The 21,344-nt window shown below is 34.8% G+C and overlaps 4 protein-coding genes and 1 non-coding gene across 11 annotated transcripts in view; 1 reads left to right on the top strand and 4 right to left on the bottom strand.

Annotated features, from left to right (window-relative positions):
- Positions 1-1,859, bottom strand: part of LOC126669816 (DNA repair protein RAD5B) — a 6,515-nt gene extending 4,656 nt beyond the window's left edge. The window contains exons 1-3 of one of the 2 annotated variants that reach the window (XM_050363377.2): positions 557-1,859; positions 337-470; positions 109-244 (exon numbers count right to left, since the gene is read on the bottom strand). In XM_050363377.2, coding sequence (XP_050219334.1) covers positions 109-244; positions 337-470; positions 557-1,444 — 1,158 coding nt within the window. In that variant the 5' untranslated portion in view covers positions 1,445-1,859. The remainder of the gene's footprint in view (positions 1-108; positions 245-336; positions 471-556) is intronic. The other variant, XM_050363378.2, reaches the window with a different exon arrangement.
- A 1,393-nt stretch (positions 1,860-3,252) lies between these two features.
- Positions 3,253-4,150, top strand: LOC126670487 (enoyl-CoA delta isomerase 2, peroxisomal-like). Its single transcript, XM_050364230.1, has one exon. It carries the CDS (start codon positions 3,332-3,334, stop codon positions 4,052-4,054), a length of 723 nt encoding a protein of 240 aa, XP_050220187.1. The 5' UTR covers positions 3,253-3,331; the 3' UTR covers positions 4,055-4,150.
- A 1,540-nt stretch (positions 4,151-5,690) lies between these two features.
- Positions 5,691-5,818, bottom strand: LOC126670845 (U11 spliceosomal RNA). The gene has a single exon (XR_007638839.1). It is a non-coding gene; the product is annotated as a U11 spliceosomal RNA (small nuclear RNA).
- Positions 5,819-6,419: 601 nt separating this feature from the next.
- On the bottom strand, positions 6,420-16,161 carry LOC126667790 (actin-related protein 9). Of its 6 annotated transcripts, XM_050360869.2 has the most exons (21): positions 16,028-16,153; positions 15,879-15,951; positions 15,694-15,803; positions 15,548-15,607; positions 15,361-15,426; positions 15,152-15,254; positions 14,735-14,937; positions 14,344-14,464; positions 14,131-14,195; positions 13,619-13,708; positions 13,149-13,199; positions 12,092-12,223; positions 11,274-11,363; positions 11,116-11,186; positions 10,827-11,023; positions 10,710-10,753; positions 10,570-10,619; positions 9,474-9,519; positions 8,021-8,071; positions 6,799-6,988; positions 6,420-6,697 (listed from the first exon to the last, which is right to left on the bottom strand). In XM_050360869.2, exons 1-20 carry the CDS (start codon positions 16,028-16,030, stop codon positions 6,845-6,847), a joined length of 1,770 nt encoding a protein of 589 aa, XP_050216826.1. In that variant the 5' UTR covers positions 16,031-16,153; the 3' UTR covers positions 6,420-6,697; positions 6,799-6,844. The 6 variants fall into 6 exon arrangements, 5 of the variants coding, with proteins under 5 accessions (XP_050216826.1, XP_055960528.1, XP_055960527.1 ...); XM_056104553.1 differs by lacking the exons at positions 6,420-6,697; positions 6,799-6,988 and adding an exon at positions 9,255-9,343 and having other exon boundaries at positions 16,028-16,160; XM_056104552.1 differs by lacking the exons at positions 6,420-6,697; positions 6,799-6,988 and adding an exon at positions 9,255-9,358 and having other exon boundaries at positions 16,028-16,160.
- Positions 16,162-16,580: 419 nt separating this feature from the next.
- Positions 16,581-18,377, bottom strand: LOC126670786 (uncharacterized). Its single transcript, XM_050364612.2, has 5 exons — positions 18,245-18,377; positions 17,450-17,564; positions 17,250-17,339; positions 17,045-17,143; positions 16,581-16,945 (listed from the first exon to the last, which is right to left on the bottom strand). Exons 1-5 carry the CDS (start codon positions 18,310-18,312, stop codon positions 16,844-16,846), a joined length of 474 nt encoding a protein of 157 aa, XP_050220569.1. The 5' UTR covers positions 18,313-18,377; the 3' UTR covers positions 16,581-16,843.
- Positions 18,378-21,344: the final 2,967 nt, after the last annotated feature.

The raw sequence follows: 21,344 nt of genomic DNA on the forward strand, positions 1-21,344 counted from the left end.
GCTCAATCAAAAAGAAATGAATTGTAAGATATACATCAAAACAATTAGTAATAGATGATTGTTGAGCCTAAACAGACATTAACATCAAGAGGAAAAAGAGAGAAAAACCTTCTGGTACGGTCCAATTTTGAGCAATTTGAACAAAGTAACAAGAGGATAAATCGTAGAGTCTATGTTCGAAGGAGATCCTAGCTTCCATGTTGACTTATCTATCTCAGTAAATATTGAACTGTGAATATAAAAGCTGCCAAATTCACAAACAACAACACAACTTATTACTAATCAATAGCAATTACATAGCATCAGAAATAATTGAAGCAATAAACAGAATGTTACCTGATATACAACATTATCTCTTGCATAATGTGAAGAGTAGGAGGTGCAGCTACACACCTTCCGAGAACTTTAACCTTTCTCGAACTCACAAGAGGAACAACACATTTTCCCCATTCCATCGGAAGCCGGCCAATCTAAAACAATGCAAATCACCAATTAGAACATACATAGCTAAAAAACTCAAAACACAATCAAATCATTTAAACTTCAACCCTTTTACCTCTCCAGAGCGTTTAGTAGCAAAACGAACAATCCATCGGGAATTGTTTCTGAAATTAGTATTAGGAAACACAAAATTGACAATTTCATTATCAACTAATTTCCTCCCTTTACTAGTGGATAAGCCGGTAACCATAGCTCTACCAACCAAGTACCAATCTTTCTCTTCCGGGAAATCACCATCTTCCACTTTAACACCATTAACAATCCTTGTATCGCTAACAGGCGCTTTCGCCTTAACATCATTGGTCTTATCCTCTATTAGTACTAAATCAGGCTCCTCTTTAACCTTAGTGTTGGTACTCTTAGTCTTACTAGGGTTTAAGGGTCTATCTTCGGAGTATGCCAAATATTCCGGGAATGTCATGTCATGAATACTTTTTGAAAACACACGCTTTGGTTGATCACTCTCTGAACTCACTTCTTTAATTTGCTCGACATTTTTCAATACCTCATTCGCGGATACGGATAATTCCTTAGGCTCCTCCTTCCTTGGAACATCTAATTCTCTAGGGTTTTCCTCCATTATAGCATCCTCTGATTCTTTAGGTTCCGCTTTCACTTTAATCTCCGCCTCCAGCGCCTTGTTTCGATCAACTGTCTGATTATCAAGAGATTCTTCCATTTGGACAGCCTTAGAATCTGCAGAATCCAAATCTTTTTTATCCTCAAACCCCAAGTCAGGCTCCTGTTTCACTCGAAACAAGGGCTTTAAAGCAGATTCTTCTGGAGCTTGAAACGGTTCTTGTTTTACATCTATTGAAACCCGGAAGCCTTTACCCATACCAGCACGCTTCACGGTGACCGCTGGATCATTGTCGTTGCCGGAATCAAGAATCTCCGACTTGATTTTACTGATATTCTCTTCTTCTGTGGCTGCAATCTCCATTTTTTTCAACAAGAGAGTGATTGTAAAAGCAAAGTGAGAGAAAAAAATATTTTCTGAGTTGAAGAGAAGAATTGGAGACGATTGAAACTGCTAATTTGGGCTCGGCTTTTGTATGGAGAAATGATTTTGGCGCGCAAAAGATTTTTGGCGCTGTAAAAGTTGGCGGTACTTTTTGTATTCTTTTTTCTTTACTGTGCTTTTGGGCGCGAAAATAGAACCAATGAAAGGGTAAGGTAGTAAATGGAAGGCTATATTTTAGGCTGTGAAAATGAATTGCGTTTTTTTTAGGATGCCGTTTTGGGAAGTTTACAGAAATAGACCATTTTAGCCTTTTGGGATTTACTTGGGTTTATATTTACTTAATAATTTATTATTAATGTTAAATTAATTTATATTTAAAATGAAACGGGAAATCGGATTTTTTTTTATTTATTAGCTTTTTTTATTAATATCAATATGTATCATAAGAAACAGCTAGTAGTAACTAATATCAAAATATAACAAATTGTAGCTAAATTCTAGAAAAACTACGAAATTATCAAAAAGAAATCTTGATTCTTAAAAATATGTTTTAAATTCAAAATGCTCATCTTTATTTAAAAAGTAAAAAAATCACTTTTATTTATTTTTACCTATAAAAAACACATCAAAGTAAAAAGATAAAATGTGAAAGAAAAACATATTTTTAGTATGTCCGATGAATTTGAAGTCTTTTTTATAACTTTTGTAATCTTTTTGACAATTTCTTTTTAAAAAAATCACCAACTTCACACTGGCTTGTTGTATGCAATTCAGAATCTCCTTAGAAGACAGTGGAATGTGTGTATTCGTCATACATACAGAGAAGGTAACCGGTGTGCAGACCGGATGACAAATCAAGGTTTTCTTCATGATCTAGGGGTTTATCTCTATGAAGGTTTGCATGAAGCTGTTTCAGTTCTTATTTAAGAAGACCTGATAGGCGTTGCTATTTCCAGAATGTGCAGGGATATCTGATTCTCCTTTGGCATTGGCCATTCCTTTTTCACAAAACTTCACACCAAAAATAAATAAAAATTTAAGCTACAAATAGATTGTGTATTGATTTGAGAACTAAGCAAAAAGACCAACTGAACCAAACCAAACAAAACTGAACTTTTAGTTTAGAGTAAAAAATTCAAATCGCACCGAACCGAAAAGTCCAGTTTGGTATGATTCGGTTAGATTAAAACCGAATTTGTTTACTTTTTTTTTTAATTTTAACACACTCCTCCTTCAAAAATAATTGGACTGAGATAAAATAAATTAATATAAATTGCTCCCTAGCAGTATGATAAGGTTTCATTAAAATATATAAATTGCTCCGTTCAATACTTTCATGGGCGGAGATTTTTGCATTCCGCCAATAATAATTGCACTTCACTTATATTCATTTTATTTTCTTATTACTTTATTATCCTCTATAATATGATTATTTATTACCTTTAGTATTTAAGTCGACACGTTAAAAAAATGCCCTATGTCATCAAATTTGAAAAGACTAGATAACAAAAATTTATAAATATATAAATCTATTGATTAAAAAAATTAAAATTAAAAATTAAAAAATATAAGAATTTTTATCATTTTCGACGTGACAAATTTAAATCACTTAACTACGACCGGCCTACACGCTCATAAATTATGTCCATAAAAGGACCTATTATATATAAAAAAAAAATATAGCAATTTACTGAATAATAAATTTTAAAGAGGGATCAAATAAATAAAAAATAAAAAGTACAAGGATTCCAAAATAGGTTAAACCATTATAAATAAGTGAAGTGCAAAAATCTCCAGCCTTTTTTCACTTGGTACGCATACCCATAACAAGAAAAAATCACCTGCATCATCACACACATAACAAAAATGTGCACCTTATCAAAACAAGGCAACATCTTCACTCTAACACTCACCGGCGACGATGATCACCGCCTGAATCCAACTCTCATCGCCGCCGTAAGCTCCGCTCTCCAAACAATCAAATCACAAGCCAAGCACGGCTCAGTCCTCATCACTACATCACACGGCAAGTTCTTCTCCAACGGTTTCGATCTCGCCTGGGCCAAAAAAACCGCCGCCGAAACCGGCAGATCCGCCATGGACGGTCTCCGCGAGATGGTGGCGTCTTTCAAACCAGTGACTGCACAGATGATCTCTCTACCTATGCCGACCATCGCCGTCGTACAAGGACACGCCGCCGCCGCCGGATTTTTGTTCGCGCTGAGTCATGATTACGTGTACATGAGGAGTGACAGAGGCGTGTTGTATATGAGTGAGGTTGACATAGGGCTGCCGTTGCCGGATTATTTCTCGGCGGCGTTTAGAGATAAGGTTTATGACGTGGCTGCTCGGAGAGATGTGCTGTTGCGAGGGGTGAAGGTTAAGGGAGATGCGGCGGTGAAGATGGGGATTGTGGATGCGGCGTATGATAGTGAGGAGAAGTTAACTGAGGCTACTGTGCGCTTGGCGCAGGAGCTGGGGAATAAGAAATGGGATGGTTACTGTTATCAGGAAATAAGGAAGAGTTTGTATCCGGATTTGTGTGGCGTGCTTGGATTGGTTGAAGGGAAACTTGTTGCTAAACTTTAGCTTATACTTCAAGAAATTTAAATGTTATATCTGATTTTCGTCTTTCAAAGTTCTCAAACTGGAAATTTTAATAAATTAATAAGTTGTTCTGTGTCATTGGTGAGTTGAGACTTTAAATTAGGATTTTAATCGAGTTGCATTATTCGCAGATTATTTGAAATCGACTAATAAATTTGAATTCGAGCTTTAGATTCTAATTCGGATACTAGATGAAGTGACTTGTGAGAATATTATTGAATTATGTAGATCATTTTAGTTGATTAAACTCCATTAGCTCGGATGTCATGCAAACTCCAGTAGCTTGGATGTCATTTGGATTAAGATAACTTTGGGTTCGAGTAGCTCGAATATCACTTGAACTAGACTAATTTAAGGTAGAGTTACTTTATAAGTTTTTAGAAAAGTAGTCATTTTTTTATCCATAAATATAAAAAAATATTGTTAAGTTAAATATAAAATATTAAAATATTCTTAAGAGTTTATTATATCCAGATTAATTGAATTATTATTTAAATGTAGTGGCTAACACACATAAAGTAGAAGTCAACATAACTCAACTATAATTTATATCACTACTTTCAGATGGCTAATAATCACCCATGACCTCTAATTTTAGAGATACCTTACGACAAAACCTCTGATAAAAAAAACGATCAGTAAATCCTTTAATTTTTATGACGGCGCTCGCTAAATCTCTTTCGGAGAAAAATACTCTTATCGCCGTCTTTTTTGGTCAACTGACATTAAAAAAAAACTGACGACGCCACGTGTCAGTTGACTCGTCATCAAAAAACAAAAAAAATTCAAAATACCTAAAACACCCTAAATTACCCACAACCCAAACCAGCCAACCCAATCTAATCTAAACCACTCGATTAACCCAACAACCGACCGCCACCCAACCACCGCCGCCACCCAACTACCGCCGGAAATTTTTCGGTCATCCCAATGTCAAGAACAAATCTGTTTCTTGAGGAACAGATCTGTTCCTCAAGAACCGTTCATGAGGAACAGATATGTTCCTGAAGAAACAGATTTGTTCCCACGGATTTGTTCCTCAGGAACGCCCATGGATGAAGAACAGCCATGGGCGCTGTTCCTTGTTGAAGAACAGCACCCATGGCTGTTCTTCAACGAGGAACAGCCGTGGACGTTGTTCCTTGTTGAAGAACAGGTCCAGGCCTGTTCTTCGTTGAAGAACAACTCAGTCGGCCGGGAAAAAAAAATGTCGGCCATGGTGGCGGCGGATGGTGGTGGCCGGAGAACAGTGGGGTGGTGGGTGGCGGTTAGGGTGAAGGGGTTTGGTTAGATTTTATTGGGTTAGATTTTATTGAATTAGATTTGATTGGATTGTTTTTTATTAGGCAAGGTGTTTTAGGGGTATTTTGGGTGTTTGAAAATTTTAAGATATTTCGCTGACGTGGCGCCGTTAGATTTGTTTTCTTTTTTTAAGTCAGTTGACCAAAAAAGACGGCGCCAGGGGTATTTTCGTCCAAAAGGGGTTTAGCGAGCGCCGCCACAAAAATCAAGGGGTTTATTGATATTTTTTTATGAGAAAGATTGTCGTAAGATACCCCTAAAATCAAGAGTCATAGGTGATTATTAGCGCTTTCAGATAGAGGAAGATTAGTAGGGATAGGAGGGTCAGCCAAGCAAGCCAACCCTACTGAATTCCATAAATTATGTCGGCCATATGTCATGATAGCCCTACGGCACTCACTAGACGAGGGAGAATGTGGCATTATTAGCCAACCGACCCTTTTAGGTATGAACAAAGGGTTAACGCACCCCATGAACTTGTGACACGGGGTCATCTAACCCAATTTATACTTTTTTGAGCAACTAACCCCAAAACTCTTCATTTTTGGGTCAAATAACCCCATAATTTATATTTTTATTTTAAAAAACAGATTTAGGATAATTATATCGCAACAATTAGGGAAGTATCTAATTACTTTTTTGCATCCCTCACCTCCGATTTGTATTTTACGCGTTTTAAAAATATAATTATGGGTTACTTGACCCGAAAATGAAGAGTTTTGGGGTTAGTTGCTCAAAAAAGTATAAATTGGGTTAGATGACCCCGTGACACAAGTTTAGGGGGCGCGTTGACCCTTTGTTCTTTTAGGTATTAACAGCGGGTCAAAGTACCATATATATTTCAACTGCTCTCTGCTCTCTGCTCTCTTGCCCACATCTTTCCGGTGTGGGATTTCTGTTATCCCATCCCTTTATCGCCTTCTATATTAAAGCTAGCTTTATCTTGGATATCCGAGCAAATCTACCCCTTAAGTAGGATCAAATAAAAGTGATGAATCTCAGTGACTACATCTAGAAGAGGACTAAGCCATCATGTCATAATAGATTAGGGAAGAAGAAATTTAATATCACTGTTATCATATTATACAGCAGCAGTTGATGTTACATTTTGCATCCGAATGTAGTTGATATTCACATTCGCGTCCAAAATCTATGGTACAGAGAAATTAATAATTGTTAGCATAAAAAAATCAGTCGTTCCTCCAGCATAGTAAGTCACTCTCTTCAACGCAAAGGTCGAAAGCAAAACCAGTTCCACCTTACTGGGTAAAATCTCATAATTATGGAGGATGAGGATGGAAGTCGCATCGTTTGAGTAATTACCTGATCAAAGAAGAAACAGCCCTCCAAAATGTTCACTTAACATTCAACTTTCATAAATATCTAATGCCTAGGAATTAGGTTTAGGGTTTAATTTGTTTTACCTAGAAAATTGATATTTGTAAGCCAAAGTTTTGGCTCCTGTCTCCTTCAAGAATTTATGTAACACATAGCTTGTGCTTGTAGAAAGTAAGAGTCTTTGTACTTTCTGCCACTACCAACGTGAATCCCGTTCCGTATCCAGTCCTCCCTTTGTATCCAAGCATCCCGACCAAAATCAAGAATTCCAAGAATCTAGCACCAGAGAACACATTTTATGAAATATCATGCCAAACCGTAAATTAGCAGTAACTGTCGTCTGAATTGCCCTATTGAAACATTTGAACATTCTAACATACAAAATAATCATCCTCCAACTTGAATAATATGGACTTAATCACTCAAAAAACCATCACCTTTAAACTTTTTTTCAATTACACCCTGACGTTGGAAAATTCTCTCAGAACCCTCCCACCTTTAGATTCTTTTTCAATTGTACTCCAAAGTATTAAATTGACCTCTTTTTACATGAAAAAAATTTTAAAATAATTTTTTATTTTTAATCTATATTCTTTTTATTTTTGAGTAATTTTTTAATCTATATTCTAATTAAACACTAATATTATTAATAATATAAAAAATCATTCTTTCTAAAATTATATCCAATAACTTTTTAAAATTAAAACCATAAAAATTACCAATTTAGGGTGCAATTGAAAAAAAATATAAAGGTGGGGGGATTTTGAGAGGATTTTCCTACGTCAGGGTGCAATTGGAATGGAATTTAAAGGCGGGAGGGTTTTGAGAGAATTTTCCAACGTCAGGGTGCAATTGAAAAACAATTTAAAGGTGGAGGGCTTTTGAGTGATTAAGCCAATAATATGTAAACACTAAACAATTAAGTCTCTTGAAAAGTAATAGACTATAGCGACTAAAATGAATTACATTTGTTATGCTCCATTATTGCCTATCAAACATGCACTTAAACAGACATCAAGAAAAAATAAAATGGTAAAACATGTATGGCTCAAAAAAATACCGAATCAAAATTGCAGGCTGAATGGATTTGCCTAAGGTACATAACCTAAAAAGTGCAACTGATTACATGCACAAATGTTCGTCAAAAGCTCCAACTTCTTTCTTGGTTTTCTATCAGGCATATCTAAATTATTATAGCATTTCTCTTCCTTGAATTTCTATCAGATATAGCTAAATCATCACAGCAAACATGCACAGGAGCCAGTCACAAAAAAATAATAATACAATTGTAGTGAGCGCTTAACTTACAGCTCCACCTTTCCAGGTCACAAAAGTTGGAGTAGTTCTCGACGGCAGAACCTATTTAACATATAAGGAGTCAACATAACATCAGCCTCTGCCATCCGCAACTTGAGAAAAATCAAATAAAAGAAATAGCACGCAAGATATGGAAAGTGAAAACCATCACAGTTGTCAAAAACTGATCGTGTACAAGACCAATGCATTTTCCTTTTATGCAAGTAGACTAACAGCTACCTCTATAGAAGATAATTCATCAAACCCATAAGAATCCCCCACGTTATTTTGGCCCATAGTTCAACTCGAGGATGTAGCTAACAGTATAATTGACCATTTACATAATTTTGGGACATGGAGTTGGAAGTTCTACTGTATGAGATAAGTTGAAGGTTCCAGAACATGACATTGACTAGGAATTTAAACCTGCAGAGGTTACAGAGGCTCAAAGGAAATAACTGTACATTGTGATTTTATTAATAATACGGAAAATAGAAGTTAACTACCATGTGGAGGGATAAAAGAAGGGAGATCCAACAACGAAAAGAAACCAACAATAGACCATTTCAAACAATACTATTTTCAAAGAATTCTCTGCAAACTTTACTTTTCTTTAATATTCGTAGCTTTGTTTACAAAGCTTAATTTCTTATATTCAGTTGATTTTAGTTAATGCAATTTCAGTTTCTTTCAAATAATTTACGAGCTTTGCAATCATTTTAATTTCAGTCAGCATAATCTTGAAGTGCTCTGTTGAGGAAATTTAAAATCCATTATCGTCTAATAGAAGTCAGGTTTATATTTTAAAACTAAGCCCTTTGACGCACTCATTTTACGCACGTTGCAATTGGTAGTTACCTGACAACAGGTGGATTAACTAAATACCGCAAATAAAGTAAGAATCCTCGGACTTGAAACTTTTCTGATATTAAAGGATCTTAGAAATTATAGTTAAACTACTGTAGTACTATGTCTATATACATGGAATCAAGCATTCATGTTAATATGAACACAATTTTGGACCAAAAATATCCCAAACACCACAGCGTCGACAAGATACATGCTACTCCCAAAATTTCCCAATTTTTGCACTCATATTTTAGCAGTTTCATGTTTTCTATAACAGCACAATTTCATTGCATAAATTGTCAGTGTCGTCGTTTGACTTGACCAGATAAGTAGAATTTTAAAGAAGTTCCAAGAAAATAAAGTGAGAGAGAGATATTACTAAATGGGTGATGCTTACGATAAAATGACCAAGGCAATCTATCTAAAGATGCCACCCTTTATTAGCCCTCCATGTTGCCATGTTAGGATGCTCAAAGTTATTATTGTCTGCATTATCAGACACTAGATGAACGGAATGAAATTTTAGCATTTCTAATTTAATTTCAACCTAGCCAGGACCAAACTGTATATGGAAAGTTATCATAAAAATGTAAAATATAGAAGTAAAAAAGCTAACCTCGACAGTGTCAATTGCTTCATTAGTAGGAATTGCAAGTAAGACTCTGCAGTAATAAAGGAGAACAGATTTAAGAAGAAAGAATTCAAAGGTTCATGAATCAATCCAATGCATAAGCATTTCAATGTCATTCTTAGCATTATTTTAAGCATCTCTGAGAATCAATTTTAACTGTCCTTCTTTCAGATGGTATTGTTATTATTATTTATGATTATGACTAAACAAAAGGGATAAATATATCATTAAAGATCCCACTCAGACCAAAGAATTTTTGCATATTGGTGAACTGTCTAAATCTCAAATGCTATTAGCACACAACCAAAACCTGCACGAGTTCAATGGCTTGATTGATTCAGGAAATTATACAACAAAAGATGCTGACATAGAGGGTAGGTATCCTTGGCATGTTCATTTACTATTGAAATTGGAATGTGAATGAAAATGGATGTCTAGATATCCAAGAAGCTTAATTCAAGTTTATTTTTAAATTAAGGCAGAAGTTACAAAAAAACCCTCGACTTTTTCTCAAAAGACAAATCAGCCCTTTTACTTTTTTTGGGCACAATTAAGCCCTCGTATTTTTAAAATTGAACAATTAAACCCTCGTTGTTTTAAAATCGAACAAATAAACCCTTTTAGTTTATTTTTGGGACACTTACCCCCTCAAATTTTCGGTAAATATTTTAAACATTAAAATTATTTTTGAACTTTTATCCTATATGATTATGGAAGACATGTCAGCCATGGCTAAAGGGGTTATTTGTTCTATTTGAAAACAAAAAGGGCTTAATTATCCCAAAAAAAAAGGGCTGATCTATACTTTTGTGAAAACTACGAGGTTTTTTTTGTACCTTTTGCCTTAAATTAACTAAAAGAATGGCAATCAACATAAAGTCAAAGTCACTCGAATTCAAATATATAAATGTTCCTTGTGATCCAAACAAGAAAATGATTGCATTCCGTTCCCAATTTACAGTGAACCCAACTTGACCTTTTCTTTCAGTAGTTGATTTAATCAGATAATTTTCAGTTATCAAGAAAAAAGAATGAGTGTCAAATATACACGCTCTACTTCTTAAAGCTGAGTATAACTTACCTCTCTTCTGCTACAGAAATGAGACCATGTGTCAAAGCCACTCCACCAATCTAAAAAACAACGCCATATCAATCTTATCACTGCACAAAAATTTAAGAACATATAATTTCATGAATTGCGATCTTGAAATGAAAACTCACCAATTGTATGCTGCAAAATAGTTTCCTCTTCAAGTCTATACGCCCTATTGATACACAACCAAAACCATGCAAGTGTCAAACAGTTCTATTAGGATAGCAAAAGTATGAAAGTTTTACCAGTTGAGAGGATGCTATTGGTGATAGCTTCTGCAAGACCAATCTTCTCTTCTTTCTTAGGCTTAGAAGCAAAAACTGGATAGTTATCCCACATTGGCAATCCATTAAAACCAGGATATAAACCATCTGACATGTCTGGTTTTCGAGGGTATTCCACATGCCATGCATCTTCTAGCATATCCTCACAGTCATGGAACCTAATGCAGTATCAAAGGAAGTAGTTGTTTGTGTTTTATTGGTACAGTACAGAAATCTGGTGTAAAGCAAGAAACTTGATAAGCATGACTACCATGAACGTGGAGGTGGAGGATAAACATCTGGAACAAACAGCATTGGGTAGAACAAACCCATAGGAGGTACCTGTTCGAACAAACTGTCAAGATGGTGCTCAGCTAAATTTCCTTTAAGAAAAAAATAATCTAGAAACTTCCATCATCAAAGACATACATTAAGAGCATTTAGCCTGGTTTTATGAGATCCAGCTGGCATACCATCCTCATAAGACTGAACTAGAGCAATAGCATCGACCTCTCCCTCCTGTGCATAAAAGTGAACTATAGAGGAAAGGAGATAAAAGTTCAAAAACAATTCTACAATCGCAAGTCACTTTAGAGGGGTCAATTTCCAATTTCCAGTAGAATCTTAAATGTCTTGCAATGTTCCATTAGCAGCTAGTTCAACCAAAGATGTCAAAGGGTTTAGTCCTGCCAAGGAATATTTGGCAGCCCATAGCATAGTAGTTAGAATTGTAAGAAGAATCAGAAAATTATTATTAGCCAAAATACATCCTAAAATGAAGATATTCACTAAAAGTTATATGATTCATGGTGATAAACTACTAAAAGACTCACTGAATAAATACTTTAGTAGGAGTATTAACACCAAAATTCAAGAATCATGATTTTATATGGCTGTCAGCAACAAGGGGAAAAAAGACAATCCTAATAACTAAAATAATAAATAAAATGTATAGAAGGAAAAAACATGCCTTCAATATCATGATGAGTTAAACAAGTTGCATAGTTCCAAGTAAAAGTGAAAACTATAACAGGATTATCATATATGGACTAAGAACATTAATCTTTAAGACAAATAGGCACAAATGTCCTCAAAAGTTCAGCAACTAAGAGAAATGATTAAAATCAATGACGATTTCTCATCCTAAAGGCGATTCTGAGTTTAAATGAGTTATAATTGCCATTCTGTATTGCAAACTGAAATCAACTCAGAAAAAGAGATTGAAGAAAAAGGGGAAATAATTTCACCTTGATCTCACAATAAGACTCCCTCAGCCTGTTAAGCATCAGCATGTCTATAGGCTTTGTCAAAATGTCAGTTCGAAATTGGGGCCATGTCTGATGATGCCTCTGAGTCCAGAGCAGACATCTAGATATGTCCTAGAAAAAAAAAAGTTATATAACTAGTCACAACACCAACACAGAACAGAAGTTCAAGTAAAATTTGACAACATATAAGATTATTGGAAGAAAGAGTACCCAGACAAACAGAATACTAAATGCACAAACTACCCAAATGCCAAGCCTATCGATCATATGATCAAATAATCCTTCTTTTTAAAGGATCGTGGGGCAAAGGAATTCTGAAAAGGCTTCATACACCTAGGCTAATCAGCAATGGCATTCATAGTGCTTTCACCTTTTTTCAGGAAAAATTCTGCAGCATCACATTTGGTAGTGACACTAACATCTGTTTAGTTATTCAAAGTCCTATCATAAGGCAAAGAGACTACTTATGTTCTATTTATGATGACCAACTAACGTGTGACATGATTTTTTTCTCTAAATTTTGCAAAGCAATTTTTACTTCGTCGTAGAATGATAGCAATTACACCATCAAAATAGCCACCATATTCACTACCCAGAATTGCACTGCTATAAGGATAATTTTGCTATTGCTGGATTTTGCACATCTAACAAATGTATCATGTAACAAATCATGTTGAACATGCAGGTTAGCTTAATGGAGAACTGAATAAAAGTTGATAAGATGAACATATCATAGTAAACTGTCCCAGAGGTTTAATCCTGCCTGAGTTATACAAATTTCCACCTTGTGATGGGTAAATAAGAATGAAATACACAAAATGGCTTCTTTTTTCCTGCTGCAACACAGTATAGAACAATTTGGCTGATGATAATAAATGCACATAATATTGTGTACAAACACGAACACAAATGTTTGATTGTTTAGGACAGCATTAAAGCATCGATAGAAAAAGTTACAGCAACTTTTTTGCATACTTAAGCTTATATACTGGTTCAATGTCTAGTTATAAATTCAAAATGAAATCAAAGTTTAAACCTCTCCGCCGAAGGGCAAAGTCTTTTCTGTATTAGGTACAGCAACTCCATCCTGTACACCAAAGATAAAATTTATTAATTGTGAATTTATAATAGTAGTCAGAACCTTAAAAATATGTATTTTAAGCATTGTCAGCGTGCTCATGTTTGTACTATCACAATAAATAACTACAGAAAATAAGAGCCTTCGAGAGACAAGGACATGCAGAGGCCACAAGTAAGAAAAGTAACAAAGGGAACAGCAAAAGCCTATGCTTTCAGAAGTACATTTTTCGTCATACATATTACACTTTTTTTTTTGTAGAACTGTTTGTTTCAGTTAATAACAAGGGTTGCATATTGTTTTCCTTTACGATCACTAAAATATTACCCTTAACCTAAACATTACGCGCCTTCAAACTGCGAACACCATAAGGGCAAAGCTATATCTAGATCGTTATAAAAGTTAATTTTTAATAAAAATGCAACTACCTCAATGCAGATGACAGATGTCACTTGAGCACCAATATTTACGACACATGCTGTTGATAACCCATTTCCAAAAATTGCTGCAATACCTTCCTGAGACACATTTCATAAAATGATCAACATAACACCTGATGCATGAGCCAAAATATAAGCAGATCTATGAAGAAAATCACCTATAGCAGGAGATAAATGGGAAAAATCATTATTACACCAGTCTCACTTCACATATAAAAATGTACCGTGAATAATGTTAGAAAAAGTAGGTTAATGAAGCTATATTTCGTGCAAGTATTACAAGGACCCTCAACAAAAACATAGAACAAGAAAAAAACCATACTTTAAAAATCAAACACTAGTTCTTTTTTTTTTCTTTTTTTTGCATGCATTAGCATATTGAATAAAGAGCTTAACAGTTGAAAAGAAAATTGATGACTTAAATGGTACACAAAAGGAGGGAACTTTTCAAAAGTGTAAAGAGACAGCTTAACAAAAATCATCAGGAAGATGTTTATAACCTGGTGTACTACTACCGAGCTAAAGCACAAATCTTGTAGCACAACAGATATCATTTCTTTTATTTCTGCATAATACAAGTAACAAAACAAATAAGTACATTACATGGATATGCCATAAACAATGTCAAGTCACGTACAGCCAGTAACTCAATAAACTTAAATATGTAAAGATCTAATTGATCTGCATGCACAAATCTAGTAAATTGTCTTTACCACGATTATCAAATGTTTCAGGCAAAACAAGGATCGCAGCAAACTTATTTCTTCCAGAATGAGGAAGCTGCAGTTTCTCTATCAAAATCCAATCCCAAATAGCATGCAGGTCCTCAAGCACCTTAGCAGTAAGAAAATAATATTAAAAATCAGAAAATAGTTTCTCCTCATCTCATGCTTTATCGAAGCTTCAGGACACATGACAGTTCCTAGAAAGATATCAGTACGAAACTTCTCAAAGCGAAAAAATACATGATCTACCTACAGACAAACTGATGGTACATTACTTTCCCTGGTGGAGTGGTACACATAAATGAGGCCGATGCGGGTCAACGACTGGGCAGTATATGCATATTAACCAAAGGGAAGCTACTAAACACAAGGAACAAACCTGCTGCAAGGAATAATGCTGTGAAATGTTTAAATGACCCCTTCGAATAGGACGATGTAAGCAATATGGCTCTGCAGGGGAAATTCTTAGTGCTTCCCCACCACAAATGAATTTTCGGTATTTACTTGTGCTAGCCTCCTTAGCATCTGCATTTCCATGCTTCTCTGCAGACTCGCCGATCTGACCTTCATTTGTTGGTCTTTCTGTACAAACAATTCAACAGTGCAGTTCACATTGATAGAAGTCCATAACTCGTAAACTCAAAACAGTACTATCAAATTTAAAACTTCAATCGTCAAACATGATTAATCAAGTATGAGTCAAAGCGTCAAACAGATAAGAAAGCTTAATTTGAAAAATATCAAATAAAAGTCTGTAGTCATAGTAATAACCATCCATAATCTTTGTTTTCATTACCCGATGCCAAAGAAAAATCAGTTTCCTTCTCATACACATTAGTCCATGTTAAAGGCACATCCTTCCTTCCACTCTGCGAATTAAATCCATCAACACGTCCAGTCTGCAAATTACACATGTATTTTTCCACATATGAAACTGAAAAAAAAACATCACTATGTTTTGTTTTCTAACGCAAAGCTAATAGCATGAAAGAAACATCACAATACCTTGCGCGGGAAAGAACTATTAGCAACCTCTTCGTCTAGAAACGGTATCTTCAAATACGAAGCAATCTTCAACACAAGTAACAAACAAACAAACAAAAATTCAAACTAAATTCACAACACAACCAAATACCTACTCTACAATATAAAAAATAAGCACAAATAAAACCAAAAATGGATTACGACTAACAATATCATACGCTTTCTCGCGCTCCATGTGTTGTGCTGTCGTGACCTGAGAATTCAGCATCTAAAACCAACAAAAGTAAACACAACCAACCGCAGTAAAACAAAAACTAAAAAAAGAAGCTAAAACATTAAAAAAAAATGGTAAACCTGATCTTTAACATTTAATTTAGGAGTTTGATTGGTGTAACGAGCGATACAGTGAGGAATATCATAAGGAGTATCCTGTGGTGCAAGTCCAATTCTAACGTTTGCAGAACCTAATCATCGTAAATTGTAATTCACCGACAGATAACATAATTTTAATATACATACATAGCTAATTTTGGCAGTACCTGGATTTATGACAACTAAATTAGAGCCTCTCTCGGCGATGAGTTGTGACGGCACTACCGTTTTCAAGTAATCCTACCGGTAAAACGTAGTAAAAATTGAGTGGTTCTTAAAAAAGAAGTGAGCAATTGATGGTAAATAGTTACTATACCATGGCGATAAGTGTGCGATTGTTGCTCTGAGCTCTTTGATTCTCCTGCTTCAACTTCTCACTTTTTCTGTTTACCAGTTCCGCGACAAGACTATTTTATATGCTCATTCAAACGACACCGTCCGGTTGTGAGTTCTATCAATCGAGTGTTTTTTATTGTTTAATTCATTTTTTAGTCAGTTTTATATTGTTAAGATTTTTATAATTCTAATAATTTGGTTTCGATTAAAAAAAAAACTAAGACAATTCAAACCAAACCAAACTAGGCCTGTTTGGTCAATTTTCTTGGTTTTGTTTTATTATTTCAATTTGGTTTGCATTAATGTTTCATTAAAAAAAAAATTACGTTCCAAGCCAAACTCAAATCAAAAACTAACTTTTTTTAATAATATCAAACTAAACTGAAATAAATTTATCGATACAGTTTGGTTATTCATCTTAGTTCGATTTTCGCACACTCCTAATTATGCTGCTTCACAACTCTCTTTTTCATCTTGTACCAACCAGGCTTCACTGTTTTGAGGGGCATAAACAATGGACAACTGGAGGGAGATAAAAAATATAAAGGATTGACCTGCTACAAAGCTCAATACAGTCGGAACATCAAAAAGTGCTGAAAATGACAAAAATTCTTGCTCTATTGGATTTAACGTAAAAATGAGCAAGTCCGGCAGTGAGATGGCAATGTCTCACCCCATTAATAATCACTATCAATCTAACAACCCAAAAAAGAAACTACAACATTGAGAGCTCAAGAAATGAACATCCACAGACAAGCAATGTGCAGCGAGTTGACACCCGATAAACTTCAGCAGTTTAGTTCGCCTTTGCTTTCAGAGCCTTCTTCTTGATTTGCCTCCTCGGAATCAAGTTTTTCATCCCTATGAAGAAAAGTAATGCACCAAAAAGTGCAACACTCTGCCACAACGAACCAACAAAATTACATTGTGTAAAGAATGAATGGAGAGTGAGAAGGGGATGCATAGAAACCCTCAAATGCATTAATTTGAAACGAACCTGCAAAAATTGATGTAGGAGAGTTGAAAACTCGGGCTCGTCTTTGTCGTAATTGTAGAAGTCATAGAGAAGCGGAGATGAAACCGCCAGGTGGACAAGCTAAGATAAAGACACAGCAAATTATTATTAACAGTAATTGCTTAGTGAAATTTCCGAGCATTCCAATGGCAAATCATATAAAAGGCTAAAGTGAAAGGACCCTAACCAGGAGATATGCACCAAATGGGGTCCCGAAAACAAAGAGAAAACCTCCGAGACCTTTTAAGGAAAGAATGACTGCTACAAGATGTCTAGGCTGTAAAATTGCATACAAATCAGAAAACCAACATACAACAATTCATGATAGATCAGACTGAAATAAGCAACACAAAATATGCAAAATAAGCAAGGAACAAGGTCTCTCACATCAATATCAGGCATTCCTATCCCCAATGTTGAAGAAAGATGTTTCTTGACTATTGCAAGCTTAGGGATCAACTCCTTTGCAGCAGGGCCACCATCTTCACCAAATTCATTGAACCTAAATAGATATGATGATATGAACATTATAAATATAAAATTCTCCATCCATTTTTGACTCTACAGTCTGTGCAAATATAGGCATATAAAAGAAATATTCTGGATTGATGTGCAAGAAACATAAATATTCCACATCCACCTACAAAAGCTTTAATTGAAAATAAGTAGAAAATTTAAGCGAACATAAGCGCCATCAGAGTTCAAGCACAGCATTTATGCGATAAATCGCATTGTAAACCAGGTTGTGCATCGTAGGACCCAACAAAAGAACTAAAAACTAAAAACTAAAAACTATAAATAAAATATCAATTCATGTAGTTAGACTGCAACACATTGCTTATAAAGATGTGTGTTTGTATTTGTCTTAAATCAATTGATATTAATTAGATCATCAGAAAATTGAGTCAATTGTCTCCAAACTTAACAAACATTTTACTTTCAAAAGGATAGGCAAACAGTATTAAACCAACAAAAATGACATCTGATGCCTAAGTAGTAACATATAAAGTAACTACAAATCACCCAAACAATTTTTTGTAGAAAAATTAACATAAATGCCAGATGAAAATAAGTCTTAAGAATCTAAAAAGGAAACAGGCTACACGGATCGAAACAAGTGAAATCTATAGCGAGTACTTAAAAAAAACACAGTAGATCTAAAGAATAAAAATGAGAAATTACATTTGCCAAGCGGAGAGAATGAAGAGGGAAGCGAAGAGGACTCTGCCGAGAAAGGAGAAGAAACCCATTATGCTGCTTTTCTAGAAATCCTGCTAAGGCTCGAGAGCTAGTAATGAAGAAGAAGTTGTAAGGGAGGTTGGTCGTTGGGTATTTAAGGGCCAATTCTAGGGGCTCATATCCATTTCAGGCTAATAATCCGCCACGGCCCCTGACTTTTGGGTACCTTACAACGAACCCCCTAATGTTTAAAAACGATCAGCAATCCCCTAATGTTTAAAAACGATCAGCAACCCCCTGATCTTTGTGGCGGTGCTCGCAAAACCCCCTAAACCCCAAAAATGACCAGAATACTGCCGGCGCCGTCTTTTTCAGTTATTCATTCTTTAAAAAAAAATTGACGGCGTCGTGTCAGCAAATACCTTAAAATTTTCAAAGAGACAAAATACTTCTAATTTTAATTTAGAAAAAAATAATAAAACCAAACCAACTCAATCTAATTTAAGCCACTTGATTAACCCAACAACCGATACAACCACTACCGCCACCCAACAACCACCACCCACCCAACCAACGCCGCCACCATCTTTTCCGATTTAATCAAATCCATGGAGGATTTGTTCTTGAGGAACAAAACCAGTTGTTCTTGAACAAATCCACGCAGAAGATGACCGGAAAATTTTTCGATCATCATAAAATCGAAGAAGATGATTGAAAAATTTTTCGTCGGTGGTTGGGTTGGTGATGGATGGGTTTACAAAATGGTTTGGGTTAAATTGAGTTGGGTTGGATTATTTTTTTAATTAATTTTAGGGGTATTTTAGGTATTTTAATTTTTTAGGGTTTCTTGATGACGTGTCAGCTGATGTGGCGCCGTCAGATTTTTTTTAAGAATGTCAGTTGATCAAAAAAGACGGCGCCAGAGGTATTTTCGTTCTCTAGTGGTTTAGCGAGCGCCGCCACAAAGATCATGGGATTACTGATTGTTTTTAAACATTAAGAGGTTTGTTATAAGGTACCTCAAAAATCAGGGACCGTAGCGAATAATTAGCCCCCACTTTCACTATGCACACACATAACAATGTTCCAATTATATTTGCGATTCCATAGAAAAAAAAAAACAAAAAAAAACATTTTTTAATTGAACAACGTAAAATTTTAAGTTTCTACCTGTCGTTTCTGACATTTAGCATTTTTATCACTACATTCTTAGTTTGAGAATCGATCTCACAGCTAGTTAACTCCTGTTCAAATTTTGATTAATACCGTTACCTGACGTGACGCTTAAATAAAAAAAACTCACCCCACTTCTTTCGACACATTATCAAAATACCCTAAACATACAAAATACCCAAAATGCTCCTAAAAACAGAAATACCCTAAAAAAATTAAACTCAAACTATTTACCTAATTGTTATCACCGTTAACCCCAACCACCCCTAAGCCATGCTGCTACTGACACAACCGTCAGCCACTTCTACCCCAACTCCTAGCAACTTCCACCCCAACCATCTCTTCAAATGAACCACTTATTCGTCTCGCTTAATTAAGACAAACCCATATGGGTCATCTCAAGCAAGACGAACAACGAGATGTTTGTCTTGCCAGAGACGAATCAGGCGAACAGATGATTCATCTAAGTAGACGACTAGAGGTTGAAAGGTGGATGGGGCTGGGAATTGGGGTGTAAGTAGCCGGCGGTGGGGACAGCGACCGCTGAGGTTATGGGTAGGGGCATTTAGGTGAATAGTTTTTAGTTTTAGGGTTTTAAGGGCATTTTAGGTATTTTAATTTTTTAAATTATTTTAATGATGTGTTAAATGATATGTCATGTATTTTGTTTTGTTTTTTTAATTTTTAAGTGTCACGTCATCAAAATTGAAAGCATCAACCAAAAATTGGTCGAAAGAGTTTATTGGGCGTGAGATCGAAACTCGGAAGGTTTATATGCCCAAAAAAAATAAAGACGTCAGTGATAACAGGGCCAAAGGTTAGGGATGACGAGTGAAAATAAGCTAAATTACTCTATTAACTAAAATAATATTTATTTCTTGAAATATTTACAAACCTATCCAATTTTTTAAAACAATCATGATAATATTGAGACAACAATATAATTTAAAACATATCAAAGAACTATATTTGTAAAAATAATATATTTAAAAAATCCATCAAAATTTACTCCCAGAATTTAAACGCCAAAATTCGATGGTAAATTTGGTGAATTTTTAAAATATTATATTATTATTTTTCAAGTAGTAAAATTCAATTATTTATAATAGGCCTATGACCAAAAAAAATTCAAAATTTTACGATTTATTGCAATTTAATCCAAACCTTTTAATTTTTATAATAATAACCAAATTGCATTTTTTTTGTTGTAATGATATCCAAACTTGAATTTTTTCTATTGCAAGTTTGACCACTAATTTGATTATTATTATAATAAAAAAAATACAATTTGACTATTATTATAAAAATTAAAATTTTGGTTTGAATTTTAACAAGTTGCAAGGGTTTGACTTTATTTAGAAATTAGGCTTTTATAATAAACATTAACAATTTTTTTTTGATAACAAAGAGAGGCCAAGGCCAAGAGACTACAATCTGCACATTCTAGGATAAGAAACACGAACAATGTCTTCCATAATGAAATCAGAGATGTCGGGATGCATTCCTTCATGAATAAACATTAACATTTGATAAACTATCAACCAATCAATTAATTCAAAATCAATGACTAACAGTTAATAAATATTGTTGACCACCACCAACCGGCCAAAAATTTAGGTAAATTCCGATGACTAGCTTCTGTTCAATGAGCCGAACACCACCACCACCACCCACCCTAAAAAAAAATTCAATAAAATTATAAAATAATAATAAAAAACTGTTTAATTAATAAAATAGGAAGTTAAAAGTTTATGTTTTATTAATAAATTTTAGAATAATATGAGGCTTAATTGTTGTGTCTGTTCTGATTTATTTGATTTATGCAGAAAGCTATATGTGAAGAGAGACTCAGGCAAATAAAAAAACCATCTACTTTCAGAGCACCAAGACCAAACAAAGCTTCTTGTGAAGAGAAGATTAGACTCAGCTC

This window comes from Mercurialis annua, linkage group LG2, assembly GCF_937616625.2.
Source record: "Mercurialis annua linkage group LG2, ddMerAnnu1.2, whole genome shotgun sequence".
In the NCBI taxonomy this organism is placed as follows: Eukaryota; Viridiplantae; Streptophyta; class Magnoliopsida; order Malpighiales; family Euphorbiaceae; genus Mercurialis; species Mercurialis annua.